The 19320-nt window shown below is 41.0% G+C and overlaps 1 protein-coding gene across 4 annotated transcripts in view; it reads left to right on the forward strand.

Annotated features, from left to right (window-relative positions):
• Positions 1–19320, forward strand: part of NALCN (sodium leak channel, non-selective) — a 303765-nt gene that overhangs the window by 209945 nt on the left and 74500 nt on the right. For all 4 annotated transcript variants that reach the window (XM_032881092.1, XM_032881089.1, XM_032881090.1 and 1 more), the window contains 2 exons: positions 10637–10773; positions 12957–13095. In XM_032881092.1, the coding sequence (XP_032736983.1) occupies positions 10637–10773; positions 12957–13095 (276 nt within the window). The remainder of the gene's footprint in view (positions 1–10636; positions 10774–12956; positions 13096–19320) is intronic.

Here is a 19320-nt window from a genome sequence, read left to right on the forward strand (position 1 = left end):
AAAGAAAGAAAGAAAGAAAGAAAGAAAGAAAGAAAGAAAGAAAGAAAGAAAGGAAGGAAGGAAGGAAGGAAGAAAGAAGGTGGAAAAGAGTAGAGGAGCCAACTGAAAGAGCCTCCAATGGCCAAAGCAGGAACAAATAACAATAGTATTAGATTCTTAACCCAAAGAATGAAATAAACAATGAAAACCCATACTTATGTATAATAAAGGATAGAATTTAAAAATGGAGAAGTGTCAACTCTTCCTTACAAAATAATCCCAAGTAAATAGAGAGGAATAGAAATAATAGAATCATAAATGAGGGAAATAGAAAATCTCCATTAGAACATTATAATTACAGACAACAGGTGGGATCTACTGGTGGATGCTGAAATTTGTGTGAAACTCTAAGAAGAAATAGGGTATTTGCATGACCTCCAAGTTTCTCCCTTCAAATTTTTCTTTTTTTAAATTATTCTGATGGTTTTAACATGTGTCTACAAATTCTTTGGTATTCCTCCCTCCTAAGAGATAAACCTTAAGTCTTCTCTCCCTAACCATGTGCCAGAGCTGGTGACTAGCTTCTACCTCGTAGTGTAAGGAAAGGGTAGTGTAAGGACACTTAACATTAGAGTGGAGAAACCCAGCAGACACATTTTACCCCTGGTTACAGTTGCCATCACCAATATTAAGACCATTGGTGTCATGTTCCCCTGATATCATGAGATAAGTCTATCTTCATGATATTTTTACCCCAAAAGCCATAACAAATCTTGAGAAAACATTAGACAACCCCAAACTCAGGGACACCCTACAAGTTACCTGTCCAGTACTCCTTCAAACAGTCAAGGTCATTCACAAACAGGGAAGATAGAAGAAACTGTCACAGCCTAGAGGAGCCTCAAAAGCCATGACAATGAAATATAATGGGCTACCCAGCATTGGATCTTAAAACAAAAAGACACTGATACAAAAACTGGGGAAATCCAATTAAGTTCTGCACTTTCAGGTAAAAGTATTTGACCAAGTTTTGATGAATGTTCTATGGTTACGTAAGATGCGAACATAAGAAAAAGCTGGGTCAAGGGCATACAGGAACTCTGCACTATCTTTGCAACTCTTATGTAATTCAAAATGATTTCAACATAAGGCATTTTTTTTTTTTAGATAGGATAAGGATTTTCTATGGTAAGCTCCAATAACACAACATATAAATATAAATTCAATGCTATGTGGTCTGGTGCAAAGATGCATACATCTGTGAAACTGTAGACCGTGAATATGTTATATAGAATTTATAGTTAGTTATGCTCTTTTGATCTTAAAAAGTTGAGAGCATGCCTTTCATCAGGACCCAAACACTCTCTATGATTTTGTTTCTAATAGAAAATCTGATGAGGCTTGTCGCTTCTCTTTCTTCATCTTTATCAGTGAAATAACCCAGCTGAAATTGGGAGACTTGCTTGTACTGGTCAAATATGGCTGCTTCCACCTTGTGAAGAACCTAAGAAAAGGATAATAAAATGCAGAGAAATAACACAAACAGGCCACTTTGGCCTGTCTTTGGGACTCCACTGATTCTGCTTTTTTTGTTCTCCATCTCATCACCATTGTGTTATCTTTGTCCTGTATGTGTAAATGTGTGGTGTGAGGCCACAGGGCACAGAGTCCTGCTCTTAATTTAAAATATGCTGTCTTAATAGGGGAGACATGCACATAATTAGGAAGTTATGGTGTAAAGGCCTGAGCACTAAGGTTGTAGAAAACGCAAGGAATGTCAGGGAGGACATGCCTAATTCAGATTGGAAGCAGGGAGGGAAAATGTGTCTAAAAATGATGAATGTTGTTAGCAAAGTGGGAGAAAATATTCCATATTCAAGAAACGGCAGGTACAAAATTGCAGAAGGAAAAATGCATCTCTTGCATCTCTTGCTTGAAAATGTTGTTTTGATGAGGCTGTACGAAACAGTTTTTAGAAGCTCAGGCTCCAGAATCAGAAAGATTGCAGTCATACCCCAGTGCTCCCACTTGCAGCCGGATGACCTTGGGTGGCTGATGTAAGCTCCTGTGACCTCAGTTTCCATACCTGTAACATGCTAGAGCCCAGAGTTACACCCAGGGCTAAACTAGGGATTGAGTAATGGCAGCGAGGCCAAGTGTCCAGCATAGTATCTAGCACTCAGGTTTACTAATTCAACTCCCAATTATTGCTATTCTGAGAAATCTTCCTGGAGGAGATGGTTTTGAGGGAGTTAACCGAGTGTAGAAGGAACGTGTGTTGCATAGGGGGCGCGGAGTGAGGTACGTTTGCAGGCACACATCCGTGACCTAAAGTAGGACTGTGGGAGGGACATGCAAGCCAATATTGTTGGAGTAGAAAGAGCAAGGAAGGCATGGGGAGGTGGTGGGGTGGGGGAGAGAAGAGGTCATTTATGCCATTTATGCTTCTGCACACAACTGACCATCCTTGCGTTACTTTAAGGACCAGGAACATGATGTTTCTTTTTCAAGTGTTCTGGCAAGAAAATGGGATTCAAGGGGCAAGATGGAAACCCAGTTAGGGGAGTTTAAGGAGTGGCATAAGATCAAAAAAACAAACACAAAACAAAACAAAAAACCCAAGATGCCCAAGTGGCCGCTGGCTTCAGCAGTATGGGAAATGTGGGTGACTGGTGAGAGCATCCTCCCTCCTAGGGGCTGGAGAGAGACCTGAATCCAAACTGGAGAGGATAGAAGATGAGTAGGAAGGTACTGAAGAGGAACAGCAGACTGTTTTGAGCAGAAGTTTGAAAAGGGAGGGGACTGGGGAAGAACACTGGATCGGGAGAAATGTCCGGCACTCTGTAAATCCTGAGTCTTGAGAAAATAAACCACATGGTGAGAGGCAGAAGCTGGATAGTGAGAAAGGCTGAGGGAGTTCCACGCTGGATGGAGGAGAGGGGGTGGACGGCCCAGTGGGTGAGTGTCCTCTGCATTCGTCCCCACTTGCTGAGATGAGAGCACTTTCCTGCAGAGCTAGTACTTACAGTGACATCATGAGAGCTGTGGGTTTTATAGCACATTTCCCTTGAGTAATTCAAATTATAGGCAATATGCTCTCTCACTTATATATCTGGCATTTATATAAAAGAAGGAAGATCCTCGTTTTTCATTTGAGGGTGTTGAAATCCAAAGTGGTTAAGGGATTGTAAAACTGAAGAAATTTTAAATCCACATCTTCTTACTTTTTTTTCTGTTTTTATGGAGACTATGTTTTCTCCAGTGTTTTCTAAATCAAAACAGGGAGGACAATTATGTGAGCGTATATATACATATATATATATGTGTGTGTATATATATACGTATATATACACACATATATATGTACATACACACATAAATATATATATATATACATATATGCACACACACGTAGTGAATTCCCTCTGGTGTGGGCTTTTTCCTATTACTTACTGAATATTTGTCTCATAACAAGAACCAACTATCTAGTTTACATGGAATCCTAATATAATTTCATCTGAAGTGAAGCAAAAAATGCATTTTTTATCATAATGAACATGTTTCTATGACTCAGTAAGTTTCCTAATGGAAACAACTGTGTCTTGTTTGAATAACACAAGAGAAATATAATGTAAAATAGAGGTGTTTGGGACCTAGGGGGGAAAAAAATACCAAAAGCAAACTGTTCATTACTCCTATCTCTACGAAAGTATTAGGTCCATTAATAGGATTTCAAGGGACCATCATATAAGGAAAACTTACTCATTCAACATAGTTTGGTGTCTGGTTTTGAACAGGGTTTTCCTCCCTCTTACTTACATTTTTGTAAGTAACAAAAATGTTGCTTACATTTACATTACACTTACATTACATTTTTGGCTAGCCTAGCTTTGTCGCAACTGGTACTTAGACTGCTCCCCAAAGTAACCTTCAGGACATGTCAAGTCTGTAAGATGGTAGGTTTGGCGCTGTGTACATCTTAGGGATCTCATACGACGATATAAAGTAAGAGCGCTTCATAAGTGCTCTTCTGGTCTCCCAAATTGGGAAGCACAAAACAGCCACCTAAGTCCCCAGGGCACCAGCTCCCCAAAGAACAGCCCTTCTCTCCCCCATTTTCTTCAGGGCCAGGCTGTAAGGGTGACTGAGTAACACCTCTGAGTCTGTTGAACGATGTCACAAAAGAAATACCGCATGATATCCATCAACTGATGTTATGAAGCTACTGGAATATTTTGTGGTGCCAGCTGTCATATTAAAATGTATATTTTGCCGTCCACAAGCCAAGAAATAGAGCCCTCCAGTGTGTATCAATAAAACCCCAATTTGACCTTGGAAATCCTGGATATATTCCAGATTTTTTATAAAAGTTGGGGGTGGAGGGGAGAATTAGTGACTTAAAACACTTTGTTTTTGTATCGTAGTGCTATCTATGCTCGGTCATGTGGCTGATGGCCTTTTGCCCAGGAAAAGAAAAGAAAATGTCCTCGCTCCTAAGAAACTCTTTATTGGACTCAACAGCCTAGTGAGGAATAATCTTTATATTTCAGATCGAGGTTTTATAGGAACACAGGGACACAGGGATATTAATAAACAACACGTTTGATCATTACTCCAGATAGCCCATCTGTTTTAACCCAGAAGCCATGCAACGGGGGTTGTAAAATCACAGTTGCAAAATAGCAAGAGAAACTTGCTGGAAAAATAATAGTTTATGGTTTAGGAAGAGTCTCAGTTCTGAATTACTGTGTCATGTATAGATCCGGCAAAACTGGCCAAAGCCATTGGATAAAGAAGCAAAGAGAATTCAGCCTTAATTGACTCAGGTTAACAGAGAGGAACCTCTTTCTCCAGATTGCCTGTAATGTGGTCATTTTTCATAGATCGAACTGCCAAAAAATACTCTTCAGCTACATTAACCTACAGGTCTATGCACAGTTTTTCAAACTAGCGTGAGCTAGATTTTAAAATGAGAATCTTTCCCAAGTCTGAATGCCTTTTAAATTGTTTTCTTTGCAAAGAGCACACCAGAAATTACAAAAATTTTTATTTAACATAATCCTTCAATTCAGTTATTTGTTGCAGCGGTTAGAAAGGAACTGAAAACTGAATAATGTTTGAATATTTTAACAGAAGAAAGCTCAGACTGGGATACGGAAGATGGAAGCGATGAGGCAGAACAGGGTGTGTGTCACACAGAGCAATCACACCAGACTCTCTTGAGAAGCACAAGTAAAGCAAAAGGCTTTCAGCCGCCCAATGTGTAACCGTATCTCCTCGAGACAGATGCTGAGCCACAGAATAGCACCGAGCTTAGATGATTTATATATTTTAAAGCTCAAGGTTTGAATTTTTCTCTTGGATTCTGATTTCTTTTTTGCAAATGTGGAGTTGTTTTTTTTTTTTTTTTTTTCTTGGTTTGGTTTGGTTTGGTTTAACCATGTGAGTCTGTTACAAATCTATCATCAGATCTATTCGTGGCAGCCAGACTTCGGGCTCCGTTGAAGGCATTATTAACTCTTTCCTTTGTGCTGGTCTTTACATGAGCTTTTTCAATATAAAGACTAAAATCCTGGGTTTGCTCCGCTAGGTTCCTTCCATTCAAGGGTTATGATCTTTGGAATGATTTTTAAGTGAACATTTACAATTATAATGACTATCCGTTAGAAGGTCTTCTTTTGTGGTATGGTATACTGATCTTAAATTATTATCCTGTATATTCAACATAATCCATATTACTCATTTCATCAAAGTACATTTAATCATGGAGAAATCTGTGCTTACATGCAAGAAAGGGGGACGAGTTTGCCTAAAAGGGTTTATCAAGTATTAAGAAACTTGAAAGTGGCTTCTAAGAACCAGGTGGTACTTTTCGGTTTACCCTGGCTGCCTCATCTTTGTCCCACCCGCACCCTCCGCACACATGCCAGTCCCATCTTGCTCTTTGGCCTTTTTTCTCTCATTTTGGGTCTTGGCCAAGGGCATGGACTGGGAAAGGAGAAATGGTCCAGGTTATGGTGATTCATCACAGTGAAGTAAGAATTAGATGATTTTGCTCCACTCCGTCATCAGTCCTTTTTTCTTTTAAACTTTTTATTGTGCTCTATGATCCATTTAGAAAAAGGCATTTTGCTGAACTTATATGAACTGAACCCACCCAGCACCCAGAAGATCAACTCTCTCTTAGGATCCCTCCCCATATACGCTCTAGTCACAATACTTCACCCCATCCCGGCATGACCGCTGTCCAGACACTGTGTAGGATACAGCAGTGGTTTTAACTCTCTATAAATGGAATCATTCAGGATGTCCTCGTTGGCGTTGTCAGGATTCACTCATTCAACGTTAGTGTGTAAAATTCGCCCAGATCCTTGTACTTGGATATAGTTTATTCACTCAAATTCATAAAAATGTCACAATGGGCATTTGAGGAATGCACAGTTGGTCACGGCCGTGGGCTGGCAAGGCTGCAGTGGACGTGTGGTATGTTTCTGGTAGTTGTGCACCTGGGAGAGGATTTGCTGGGCTACTGGCTGTGTGTGTTCCTCTCTGGTTGATGCTGCTTAACTGTGAACAGCAGAAAGGGCACATGGCAGCTGCTGTTCACAAAGAAGCTTCCTGCTCATAGAAGACTCTAGCCAGTGCCTCCACAGTGAGATCTGACACATCCGTCATCCATGCATCCACCAGTCCTTGTTTGGTTTAACGGGCCCGTTTGCGCGTCTGTGGAGCCATGACACCTGCCACTAGAGATGATTTGCAGGATCCTGAAGAACCTTCTGTGTCATCAAAAAGACCTTCTCCTTTGCTCTTTGTGGTCTTACAGTTCCATCACCAATTCATGATGAATTCTAATTCATTGATTCACAGTTATATATTTCTACTGTCTAGAAGGTACCATGGAAGTAAGTTAAAAATAGGGGCGCCTGGGTGGCTCAGTGAGTTAAGCATCTGCCTTCAGGTCAAGTCATGATCTCAGGGTCATGGGATTGAGTCCCACATCAGGCTCCCTGCAGGGAGCCTGCTTCTCCCTCTGCTGCTCCCCCTTCTCGTGCTCTCTCTCACTCTCTCTCTCTCAAATTAATAAATAAAATCTTTTTTAAAAAGAAGTAAATTAAAATAGAATCTTCTCCCTGAGTAGTTTACAAGTTTGGAAAGGAATAAGTAACTCTAACGCAAAGTAGAAATGAGGCAAGTTCCATTTTAAAAATATTTGGCAGGGGTGCCTGGGTGGCTCAGTTGATTGGGTGACTGCCTTTGGGTCAGGTCATGATCCTGGAGTCCTGGGATCGAATTCCGCACCAGGCTCTCTGCTCAGTGGGGAGTCTGCTTCTCCCTCTGACCCTCCTCTTCTTGTGCTTTCTCTCTCTCTCTCTCTCTCTCTCATTCTCTCTCTTTCAAATAAATAAAATCTTTTAAAAAGATAAAACAAAACATTAGGCAAGGGGACTATATTTTAATACTGGTAACCTACATACATTAATCATGATATTCTAGGATATTTGATTAAATGCTACAAAATATTATGTCTAAACTTATTCCAAACATTTATCGGTTCACCAATGGTAGCAGGAAGCTCAGGTGAAACGCCAAAGAGTCTGACTTTATTCTCTTCTGTGAATCTAGGGACATTCACACCCCACCCCAACAAATGTATTCAATCAGCAAATGGATATTTTCTGCTTATCTCTCTATCCTTCCGGATAAACCTAAAATCCTTTCTTTCATTTGCAAGTTATCTGCTGAAGAGTGTAGTTCTGCCAGTGATTGTGTCCTTAGTCATTCCACATATATTTGTTTAGCTTACTTTGTGTCAAATATTGTAGCTGGCCCTGAATACGAATAATGAAACACACCCGCCCCTGCAAGGATCCTTGTCCTGAGACACTTGCCTCCTAGCCATGATAGTCTCAGGGTAAAGAGAAACAGTGTCCAAGTCACCACATGCTGGAATTTCAACTACCTTATGTAGTGGATTTGGTAGTGAACCCCCAAAATCCATGTCCACCTGGAACCTTAGAATGGGACCTTATTTGGAAATTAGATTTTTGCAGACATGATCAGTCAAGATCACCCTGCCTTAGGGTGGACCCTAATTTAAGTGATTGGCATCTTTGTCAGAGAAAAGAAAAGGAGACCCAGAGAGACCCAGAAACACACAGGGAAGAAGGCCTTGTGATCTCAGAGGCAGATAACGCAGTGAGGCAGCTACGTGGCTCAGGGAACACCAGGATTGCCACGAAGCTGAGTCAAGGAAGGACTCCTTCCTAGAGCCATCAGAGAGAGCACAGCACTGCTGGCTTCTTGATTTAGTGAGTCCAGCCTCCAGCATCCTGGGAGAAGCCTCTGGAAATAAAACTAGCATCATCTTATTTTTTTCCCTCTCCCCCTTTGCTCCTTACCTTGAGCTTCCGGCACTTTGTACCTCAGCTAGAACAGCTATTATGTTTGTCATTATCTGTGTACAGACCCATCTCTCCATTACAACGTGGGCTCCATGAGAGCAAATACTGTGTCTTAGATACTTGTGTATCCTCAGAACTTCACAGGGAACCTAGCCTTTGGGATTTGATTTATAAGTGACTCTACCGATATGTAAATAAATGAGTCAGCAAAAGCATGAATTAAATACCTTATTTCTGCCCCATCTTCTTGGCCTGTCTTTGGCCTTATATAATCGCCTTTCTCTCTGGTCTGACTTAACATATTAACTGCGTTTTCTTTTTCTCTGTGCTCTTCTTACCACTGACAAATATCTTTCTGCCAGTTATGCCAGAAAATAAGTCTCTTCCTTATGAATTTCTTTGTTTATATATGGAGCCATTTTTCTTTTGCTTTAGGATTTATTTATTTGAGAGAAAGCTGGGGAGGGGCAGAGGGAGAGGGAAAGAAAGAATCCCAGGCAGACTCCCTGCTGAGCGCAGAGCCCACTGTGGGGCTCGATCTCACGACCTAGAGATCACGACATGAGCCAAAACCAAGAGTCGGACACTTTACCGACTGAACCACCCAGGCGCCCCAGGAGCCATTTTTTTAATTGCCTGTATCTCATGGAAATGCTAGCACTCTGTGTTCTGCACCTTGGGGAGCTAATTCCTCATCACTCTCACCATCCGAGCCATCAGATGATTGGGAGCATGCTGCGTGGGCTTCCATCGGGTAGAGAGGAGGCAACGAACACCAGGCTCCTCTTCTCCAAATGAGGTCACCACCCAAGTCAGAAATCCACGGATAAGCCTCCACATTAAATAAGACATATGTTGGCTACAGTAAAATATTAATACTATACAAAACAGAAATGTAAGAACAGTTTCTGAAGTCGATGAGAAATGAGGCACGTTTTCTGAACTAGAAATAAGCCTATAATCTCACTATGAGTTCACAACCAATTGGACAACTGAGCCGTATATTGTATTGAAATTGGGTGTTCCCCCAAACGCAGCGCTCCTGTCCTCTCTGGCCAGTTTGGACACCCCCGCTTGGGGAGGAGGGAAGAGTTGCCACCTTTCTTCCCGTTGTAAGAGTTATAATGTTCTCCGCCTCCCCTGCTCATCTTTCCGCAAACCGGAGACAGGCTGGCATTATAAAGTAAAAGTCTACCCAGCAAGGGATGAGAAGCTGCTGGTGTTGGAAACATGCTTCTCGAACCCCCCAGAGAGGCTGCCTGATGTGCTGGACCCTGGGACAGGATCAGGGTTCCGAGATGCAGGCTGGAGGGCAGAACTGGAGATGGGTGCACGTGGAGAGGTTAGCCTTGTCTATAGAGAGCTCCGAGAGAAGTAAGGGAGGTTGCAAGAGAAGGCAGCCTCAGAGAGAGAATAAGGTGTAGTGAGAGGGGTAGAAGCACCCTACGCCAATTTTCAGGCCAGGGGTACACCGGCCAAATCTACCCTTACGACGGCTCCTTCGCTCAGCACTGGTGCCATAAATGTCATGTCTCAGGCTCCCTGACCTCTAATTTGTAGAAATATTAAACAGATGTGAAAAATAGAAAAACCATCCTGTACATAGATAGATGATAGATGATGAATACCGTTTGCTTGTCATTTCCTGCAAAGATATTTTAGGACATATAATGTAATAATTCCCAAGCATCTTTACAAGGACATAAACAAGTCTCCCTGTAGGTACCAAATGCGTTGTTTCCGTTTTGAGCTTTCCTTTTTTAATCTGCTGGAATAAATGACCTGTTTTCTTGACAGTTTCGCTCTTTACACATATTACCACTTAGGAGACTTTGGAGTTCCGTTTATTTTTATTCTTTTGGTTTCCTGTTCTAGCACACATCTGTATAAAATGAATTTTGTCATGTTACTGTATATGCTAGAGATAAGTAAACAATAAAAATAATGGTTGGTGTGAAAGGGGGTTTATATTTAGCAATAAAAGAACCTAATTTTTTTTTCTTCGAATTTTTTTTTCTGCTTTAGTTTTTTGCTTGGTTCAGTTTGGGTTTTGTTTTGCGGGTGGTTCAAGTTCCTGCGCATCCTGGGCCCTTAGGTGGCGGGCGGGAAAGTGCACTAGTGGGACTCTGCTGCCATCTACCGTTCGTCGTGCGCCAACTCACTGTTCCCCTGATGCAAAAAAAGCTGGTGGCCACGTAGGACTTGAGAGTACAGTAAGTTCCCCCTTTCCTTCTGCCTGTTTTTTTCTTTAGTTAAAGCAAAGTGAAGCGAACGCGGACACCAAAGAGAAGCTCCCTTTGCGACTTCGAATCTTTGAGAAATTTCCAAACAGGCCGCAAATGGTGAAAATCTCAAAGCTTCCTTCAGATTTTACCGTTCCTAAAATCAGGTATTAACCCATTTATTTCGTTGTATATGCCACATACACTGTCAGGGATTTATCTTAAATCTGATTCAGCCCTTCTTTCAAATTCATGTTTGAAAGAGGGTATTTTTTTTCTATTTTTAAGTTATTTCTATTCCTACTCTCTCTAGCTCTGCTTTAAAAACCATTGCCCCCTTTAAGCAATATATTCAGAACAGTCATTTGACATTTGACGGTTGCATTCGCCAAAACAAGAAGGTTGCTTCCACCTGCTTCTCCCTGAGATGCCCCTCAGGGATTCCACTCCCCAGGTAACTGGCACGGATGCTCAAAGTTGCAGGTAGACCCCAACCTCTGACCTTCAGCCATATAAGGATAAACGTGCCTCTTGTGGCCTTTTATTCTCAAGTAAATAGAGAAATGCCACCAGTTGGGCTTCTGTATTACTGTAATAGCGTTCATTTAGAATGTCATGTCTGATTACGATAGGTTTTGTCTTCCACTTTTTTTTTTTTTAAGCTTAAAAATTCTTTCATACATCTTAGACAAGAACAGTATTGCTGTATAAAGACTGGCTTAAAAGCATGTTAAGTCTGTTATTGTTTCTTTATGCATTCGTAAACAATGTAACTATTACGGGAGAAAATGGTACCTCGTTCCTTCTCATCTTTAACCTGTTCTTAATTTAGCATGGATAGGTTAGAAGGAAAACCCTGGTGAGATGGCTTGTCCAACACTTTCTCCTCAAGCTCTAATTGCCCCTTGTCTCCCATTTTTAAATGAAAAAACATGGCATTTCCCACTTAGACTAATTTGGTTTCCTACCACTTTGCCCTTCAGTGAAGCATTTGTGTAAATGATGGTTTAAAACATTTATTTTTAATAATTAAAGGCTATTATTTCAGTTGTAGCTCAAAAATTACAAATAGAACCAAAACAGTTGCAATATGAGATTTTTTATTTGTTTAGCATTGCATGTGCATTTAATTTTTTTAATGTTGCGCTAAAATACATATAGCATTAAATTTATCATCTTAATCCTTCTTAAAGGTACAGTTTAGTAGTGGTAAGTACGTTCATGTTCTTATGCAATCTACATCCAGACCCTTTTCTTTCTATTGCAAGACCAAAAAGCTATACACATTAGACAGTAACTCTCCATTGCCTATACTGCTAACCCCCGGTAACCACCATTCTACCTCCTGCCTCTATGAATTTGACTATTCTAGGCACCTCATGTAAGTGGAATCATATAACATTTCTCTTTTTGTGAGTGGCTTATTTCACTTAGCATAATGGAAATATAACATTTTCCCAAAGATTTTATTTATTTATTCATTTGGGAGACAGAGCACATGTATGCAAGCAAGAGTAGGGGGAGAGGGAGAGAGAGAGAGAATCTCAGGCAGACTCTGTGCTGAGTGAGGAACCTGATGCAGGGCTCAATCCTACGATCCTGAGATCACGACCTGAGCCAAAATCAAGAGTCAGCTGCTTAACCAACTGAGCCACCCAAGTGCCCCCAGTATGACATTTTAATGTAACTAGTTCTAAAAATAATTGTGTGGGGGGTTATAAAAATATGAGACTGGTTATGGTGCCATAATATTTAAAATTCAAATGGAAATATATTTGCATTTCTGATTTTTAAAAAATTTAAACTTCAAAATAGGAAGTATGAAAGAGCTACAAATTAGATTCAAGATTAGTGGTTATTTGAAAAGATGTTATTTGAATTCTCACCATGCTTTGGAGATCAGATGAAGCAAGCTTCTTTTGAGTTATTTTGAGTTTTTCAATGTAAAATTATCTCTTGAGGATTCTTATGATGAGTAGAAGTCAGAGAGATGAACTACTTCTTCCAAGTCTTAGAGGGGATTAAAAAAAAAAAAAAAAAGTTTTACCACAATGGGATTCAAAAAAATACCATCAATGACTGAAAATTATTGCTTAAAAGTTATTTCAGGGACATTAGTTTTTTGTTTTGTTTTGTTTTGTTTTGTTCTTTAAAGAAAACTGCTTAAAATTCAGAAGCTTTCTCTAAATTAAGTACTTTGCTATCTAAGTCTAAACACCACTCTTAGCATGATGTGTCTTATTTTCTTTGAACCTTTGTCACCTTTATCTGAGCTCAGGCAAACACATCAGTGTAAAATGCCATCCATTTCATTAACAATGCTTGACATGTGTGTACTTCATTTGCAAAGGGAAAGTTTCATGAAGCAGTTCATTGATCGTCAGCAACAGGACACCTGCTGCCTCTTACGAAGCCTTCCGTCCACCTCTTCCTCATGTGATCACTCCAAACGGTCTGCAGTCGAAGACAACAAATACATCGACCAAAAAGTAAGAATCTTATCGAAGGAGAATAGAGAAGTGGTGGAGGGAGTGGAGGGAGGTGGGAGGGGCATGGGCCAGATGAGGGATGGGGATTAAAGAAGGCATTTGTTGTGATGAGCACTGGGTGTTGTAAGGAAGTGGTGAATCACTGAATTCTGCTCCAGAAACCAAGATTGCACTAAATGTTAACTAATGAAATTTAAACTAAGAAAAAGTAAGAATCACTACTTCAAATTACCAAAGTTTTCTTAAGCATATACGATAGAGAAAAGAACTACGTAACTTTGGGCTTATGTGGGGTCCTGACATCTAATGGCTCAAGAGAACAATGGAGGAAATAATTTTGTTTGTAGAAGAAATCGTTAAACCTAACATTTGTAAATTTATGAATTTTAATTTCACATTTGTCCACATCAGCTTTTGTGCCATGCCAGATAGCAGCCCTGTGACTTTGAGAGGTAGAGAGCCTCCCCAACCCTGCATTTCCTCACGTGCAGAAGACTGATTACTAACGGTCAGCCCAGGTTTAACAGTGGCTGTATGCTGCCTGTTGCAAGAGACCATGTTTATTCCAGTTACTGTTTCAGGGGAAAAAAACCAAAGCAAGTTTCTCTGAAATCAGTCAAAATAACTTCTGCATACTTAGTATGTAGCAGGAATTATCGCTATGTATGTTAGCTTGTTCATGTTGTGATTTATCTATTGATCATTGAAAAGTGGATAGGTTATTTTTTTCCCTCAGATTCCACAGTTAGAAAAGGAGAGATTGCGGTGCCCGGGTGACCCAGTGGGTGAAGCGTCTGACTGTTGGTTTTAGCTCAGGTCATAATCTCAGGGAGGTGAGATGGAGCCCCGTGTCAGGCTCTGCACTGGGCGTGGAGCCTGCTTAAGAGTCTCTCCCTCTTCCTCTGCCCACCCTCCCACTCACTCGCTCTCTCCCCCTCTTAAAAAAAAAAAAAGAAAGAAAGAAAGGAAAGAAAAAGAAAAGAAAAGAAGGAAAGGAAAGAAAAGATCAATAACAGATTTTGTAAAAGGTCTTGAACATTAGAGTTCACAAAAGCATCTAATTCACTTGCAAGTGTTTTACTCCAGAAGTCTTAGTTTATTTTTTTATTCCTTTGAATTGTGGCTGTCCTTTTTCTGTTGCTTTTGATCAAATACGTATTTCTTCATTATCACATGAAAATCAAATACCAGATCCTTCATCCTTTAAGATTCTCTGTTCCCCCACCCCCATCCCACAAGGATTAGGCTTTCCTCCTACCTGGGCCTTTCTCCTCTGCTTCTTTTCTCCTACCCCCTCCCCATGTCTCTTCCTTCCCTCTCCATAGCATCTGGTCCTCTGCTGAGGTTCTGTGATTTTGTTCTCAACTATGATGACGATGATTTCCCTGTAGTATGTCTCTTCTTGTTCAAGGGTTTCCATTTATTGATTTTCTTCAGTCACCTACAGATGTTACTTCTCTCTCTTTTCCAGTATTGCAGAGGACAAGCCTGATGCCGATGTCATTTTTTTTTTTTTCCATTTGAAGGTAATTAGGTTTTTCTTTGGTGGTTGGTTGGTTGGTAGGTTTTTCTGGTTTGAGGAAGCTTTTAAGACTTTCTACATATCCTGGGAGTTCAGAAACCTTACCAGGATATATTTTGTATGTCTTTTCTCACCAGAGCTTCCATAACTGGGGAGTCTTTTTAGTTTGTAGACTGAGATATTATCAGGAAAATTTTCATTTATTACTTGTTCAATGATTACTTTTCCATCTGCTCCTTTTTTCTCTTACCTTTTCTCTTATGACTGCCATCTCTCTGTTTTTCTTCTGTATTTTTGAAATAATTGTCCTACTTAATCTCCCAAGCCACTAAATTGATCTCAACTGATGGCATCCTTTGCTTTTAAGTTTTGAGTGGGAAATCACAAAATGCATGCACATGAACTCAATATCCTCCTTAAAGACTTCAACTGTTTTTTTTTTAATAGTAAATTTGTCACATTCTTGTCCTTAGTTATATTTCATTCAATATGGACGTGAAAGAGCTCGTGTTGGTGGATAATCGGGTGGGAGGATAATGGCCTGGTTTCAGCCAATCAGCCTGAAATTGCATATTTCATACTAGAACACAGATTGTTTGATTTTATAATTTATACCAGAAGCAGACTTTAGCCAGAGGTGTGGAATGAACCCCTAGCCTGGGCTGTGATTCCGACCTGCTATCTCCAGGAAAAGCACCAAGAGCTCATAGTAGTTATGCCCAAAGTCTGCATAAATCCCCCACCTGCTCTTTTAAATCACTAAGAACATTATCCCACTGGAAACACAAAATTGAAATTAGCCCATGAAACTTTATTCTCTGTCTGAAAGCAAACGTGATGTTTCTCACACTTCCTGAACAGAGTGTTTTGAAATGGTGAGGAAGAAGATAAAAAAGTTGTTGGCAGGTGTGGAGGTGGTTGGAGGGTGGTCTGAGGAGACTCTGACACATTCTGTGCACCCCTCTGGGTGACCACCGCCATCCCTGCCCCAGGGATCCCTGGGTTAGGTCACAGAGAATTTCAAATGCCATTTCTGATTGCCTTAATGTCCTTATATTTTTGTGGCTCCTTCTTAGCTTCTCATTTGACAGTTCTTTTTAACTAACCAAAAGGAAGATAACAGTTATAGTTTTATTCTGTAATCTTACAAATGAGGCTTTCTTATAATCTCCTAAAATCTAAAGAACTAGCAAAGACATGGCCCCTTGGTGGTCTCCACATCACTCAGCATCTTAAAGGAGACTAGAATTTTCTGAAGATCCCAGGCAGTCCCCAAACTATAAGGTTGGCTGATTCCAGCACACCATATGTGATCTTACATGAGGAACATGACCAGTGACGGTTAGGTTGGCCTTCATCCCATGCAAGCCTTGTTGGCCCATGATAGGTAACCTACAGTTGGGCTAATGTCATTTACCCCCCCATGAGCTTCATTCTCTGGGTCCATCCTCCAGTTGGGAAGGTGAGATGTAGAGAACATATTTTCTTTTCATCTCAGGAGCACCTACCCTGGTATGGCGGCAGCAGCAAGATTTGTTCCATGCTACCCTTCCTTCTTAAAGCTCTGGCTCTATTTAGGCCTCCGGGAAAGTCACCTTCACTCCTTTCAAGTTCCCAGGGTTTCCAGCCTCAGCTGCCATCAGCTCCTGCCATTCTTCATAAACACTTGGAAGCTCTTATCTTTGTTGAGAGCCATCAGCCAGGAACACCCAAAACAAAGAACCAACTTAACGAATTTCAACATGAGGATACATAAGGGGGACAGAAATAGAAGAGGGAGCAGTCTGGTGTTTTGAATTTTTAAATATGCCAAACCTTTTTTGTTTGTCTTAAGATACCCTAAAGCCACATAAAATTACAGAAACACACGACAAAAATCCTGAACAGAGACCACACCTCTCTTAGCTCCTCTGATAAACTATTTTTCAGCGAGCGCTTGGACATTTCTGTGACAGCCCCAGCTGCCTTCGGAAATGCCAGGCCGTGTCAAGGGGATGGCAAGGTTTCTCACTCGATGTGAAGAAATTCCCCCAGCACCATACAACACAAACTGAGGCTGTTTTTCCTCAAAGAGTAGTAAGAAATAAGAAGTAAATGAGGGGCTGGCTTATCAGTGATTCCCATGACGTGAAAAAGAGGAACATTAAGAGAAAATGTCACCCTTCACAATTACCTGTCAGGAGGAACTTCTGACTCCCGCTAGACTAGAGGGAACCACTTTTCCCATTGCCCAGGAGAACACTGAGTGCTCACGAACCCGAAGATCCTAAGTAAAGGGATAAAACAAAATAAAACAAAACAAAAACCTGACAACAAAAGGTGGGGATGTTTTTGAGTAAGCGATGCCGGAAACGTGAAAGCACCAGGCAGGCAGGATCTTCTCCCAGTCTTTACCGCAGCTTCCAAAAATCCTGAGTAAGTCTGTGGCAGCCTTGCTTTGCAGACCGTGTTGTTAAAAATGGTTCTGATTACCTTTATCATGTTGTTTAAAACACCTGTCCTTCCCCGCATATGAAACAAGCAAGCAAAACCATAAAATCTTTATGTTATTATTGCAGATCCTAAACGGAAAGGACAGGAAACAGTGCTTTCCCTTTCCCATTCCATAGAAACGGGCATTCTCCAGGCTAATTCCCCCATCCCTCTCTCCTCCTGCTTCTCCACCTGGGGCACCAACTAGGGGTTTCCTCTCCTCCTGATAAAAGGATAACCCACATCTCTTGAGAGGAGTTTTTCAAGTTTTCAAGCAAAAGGCAATGGTTTTCTACTCATATTTTTTTGTCCCTATTATTGCAATTAAACTCTGGGTTTCTTAAGTAGAGTACTTGTTAGTAAATTGAGATGTGACCTTGCTTTTCCAGTAACTTGGTAATGGGAGCAGCCCACTCTGTCCTCCCAAGTGAGTCATCTCCGTGAAGGCAGGGTTTCCCGCTCCCCTCCATGGCCGGATATGGGGACTCTCACCGTCCTTTAGCTGAGCTCCCACACCTTTCTGCCCTGCTGTCTTGGCTGCCGTGCCATGTCAGGGGGCAGAACCTCACAGTGTCTGGAGAACATGAGGGAACCACACAGTCACAACAGCCTGAGACACACACATGGATGAGGCCTGTCCCAGCCACCCCCTTGTGCCCGGACACTTCCTAGTACAGTTTCGGAAGTCACGTGATAAAGAACAAGGAGTGTTTCCCTGACAATAGGGCAATGTCTGTCCTCTCTCATACCTGCCCCCTCACTGCTAAGCATTTAGCGGTTCCCATAGAAAGCCTTCACCCTTATCAGCTAACCCATGCACAAAATGAGGAAAGCAATCCAAATAATACTACGTTTTCTTTACCCTTTTCATCTCTGTATGTCTTCACGCTCACTCAGTCATTCAGCAAACGTTTAGGGAACACCTGTTATTCACTCTTCGGGGCCACGGGAATTCAGCACTGCATGAGCTGTGAGCTGTGCCCTTTAGAAGTGTTTAGTCTAATGGGAAGAAACATGTGTAAATGCATGGAAGTGGAAAGTGTTGCGGGAACCTGAGACAGGACCCCCTGAAACCCCCCCTTATAGGAGCAGGAAGCTTGAGCGTGCAGGAGGAGGGTGCTCCAAGCGGAGAGGGAAGCAGGCAGGAAAGAGCAGGACGCGGTAGATGCTTGGGCATAAGGAAGGGTTCGTTGGGAGAAGCAGAGCGGAAGAACGATTGTGACCACAGTGATAAGTGATGCAGGTTCCGATCCTCATCTATAAAGTAGAGAAAATTCTTATTTGGGGGGTTTGTTACAAGGATTAAATAATATATGTTAAATGCCTAGCATTGCACTGACAAAGCATATGTCATGTGTATCTAATACCAGATAAGAAAGGTTACTGATGCTAAATCATACCATGAATTCATAAGCAAATAGATTTACTTTCATCAATCAAGACAAGGACTTTCACTTACACAAGTTAACCTTTGGCTGTAATGGTCTAGTTAAGCATGGTGTATTAATTGCCCGTTTGTTTTCTTCATTGTTCATGAATCTGGCTTTTTTTTTTTTTTAGTTTGTTTTTTTGTGTGTGTGATATTTCAGTGAATACCCCCACCGCCTCTATAGTGTCTTAGACTCTCAAGAAGTAAATTAAATTGCTCCAGAAAGATTTACTCTTTACAAAGCCTTGTTGATTGCCAGACAGTGTTTTGTATTCTTCTATGTGATTATAGAGTGATGAGTTGTTCCAGTAACTCTGTACATAGTAAGTTACTGATCTATAATTTCCAGGATAGTTTACTCACTGAAAAAAGAGAGGGAGAACAGCCTATTTTCATCTTTAGGGCTTTTGCTCTTCTGAAAGAATTTTCTAAAATAATAGCTTAGCCTCTCTGCAGTGCCATTCAAGACGCATCTCTAGGTGGAGAGTGGGAGACGACATGGCACCACCACCTCACCGGGGAGTTACAAACAGTGTGGTCTGGGGGAGGGAAGAAGCAGGGTTCGTCAGCCCCAATGTGAAAACCCTCCGTACTTCTCTCTTTAGCTTAAAAATATATTCTTGGATAATTGATTCACTCAAGAACGGAAAAAAAAGATACAAAATTTAAATGAAAACTTTTTCTTAGCCATTTTTATTGATCTTTGCAGGATGTTTTTGAGCTCAGATCCAAATGCAACTGAGTTCAACTGCAGGTTTTTCCGTTTGATGTGTATTTCTTTCTTTTTTTTTTTTAAGATTTT

The sequence above is a fragment of the Lontra canadensis genome, unplaced genomic scaffold (assembly GCF_010015895.1).
Source record: "Lontra canadensis isolate GAN:19392208 unplaced genomic scaffold, GSC_riverotter_1.0 scaffold73, whole genome shotgun sequence".
NCBI lineage: Eukaryota > Metazoa > Chordata > Mammalia > Carnivora > Mustelidae > Lontra > Lontra canadensis.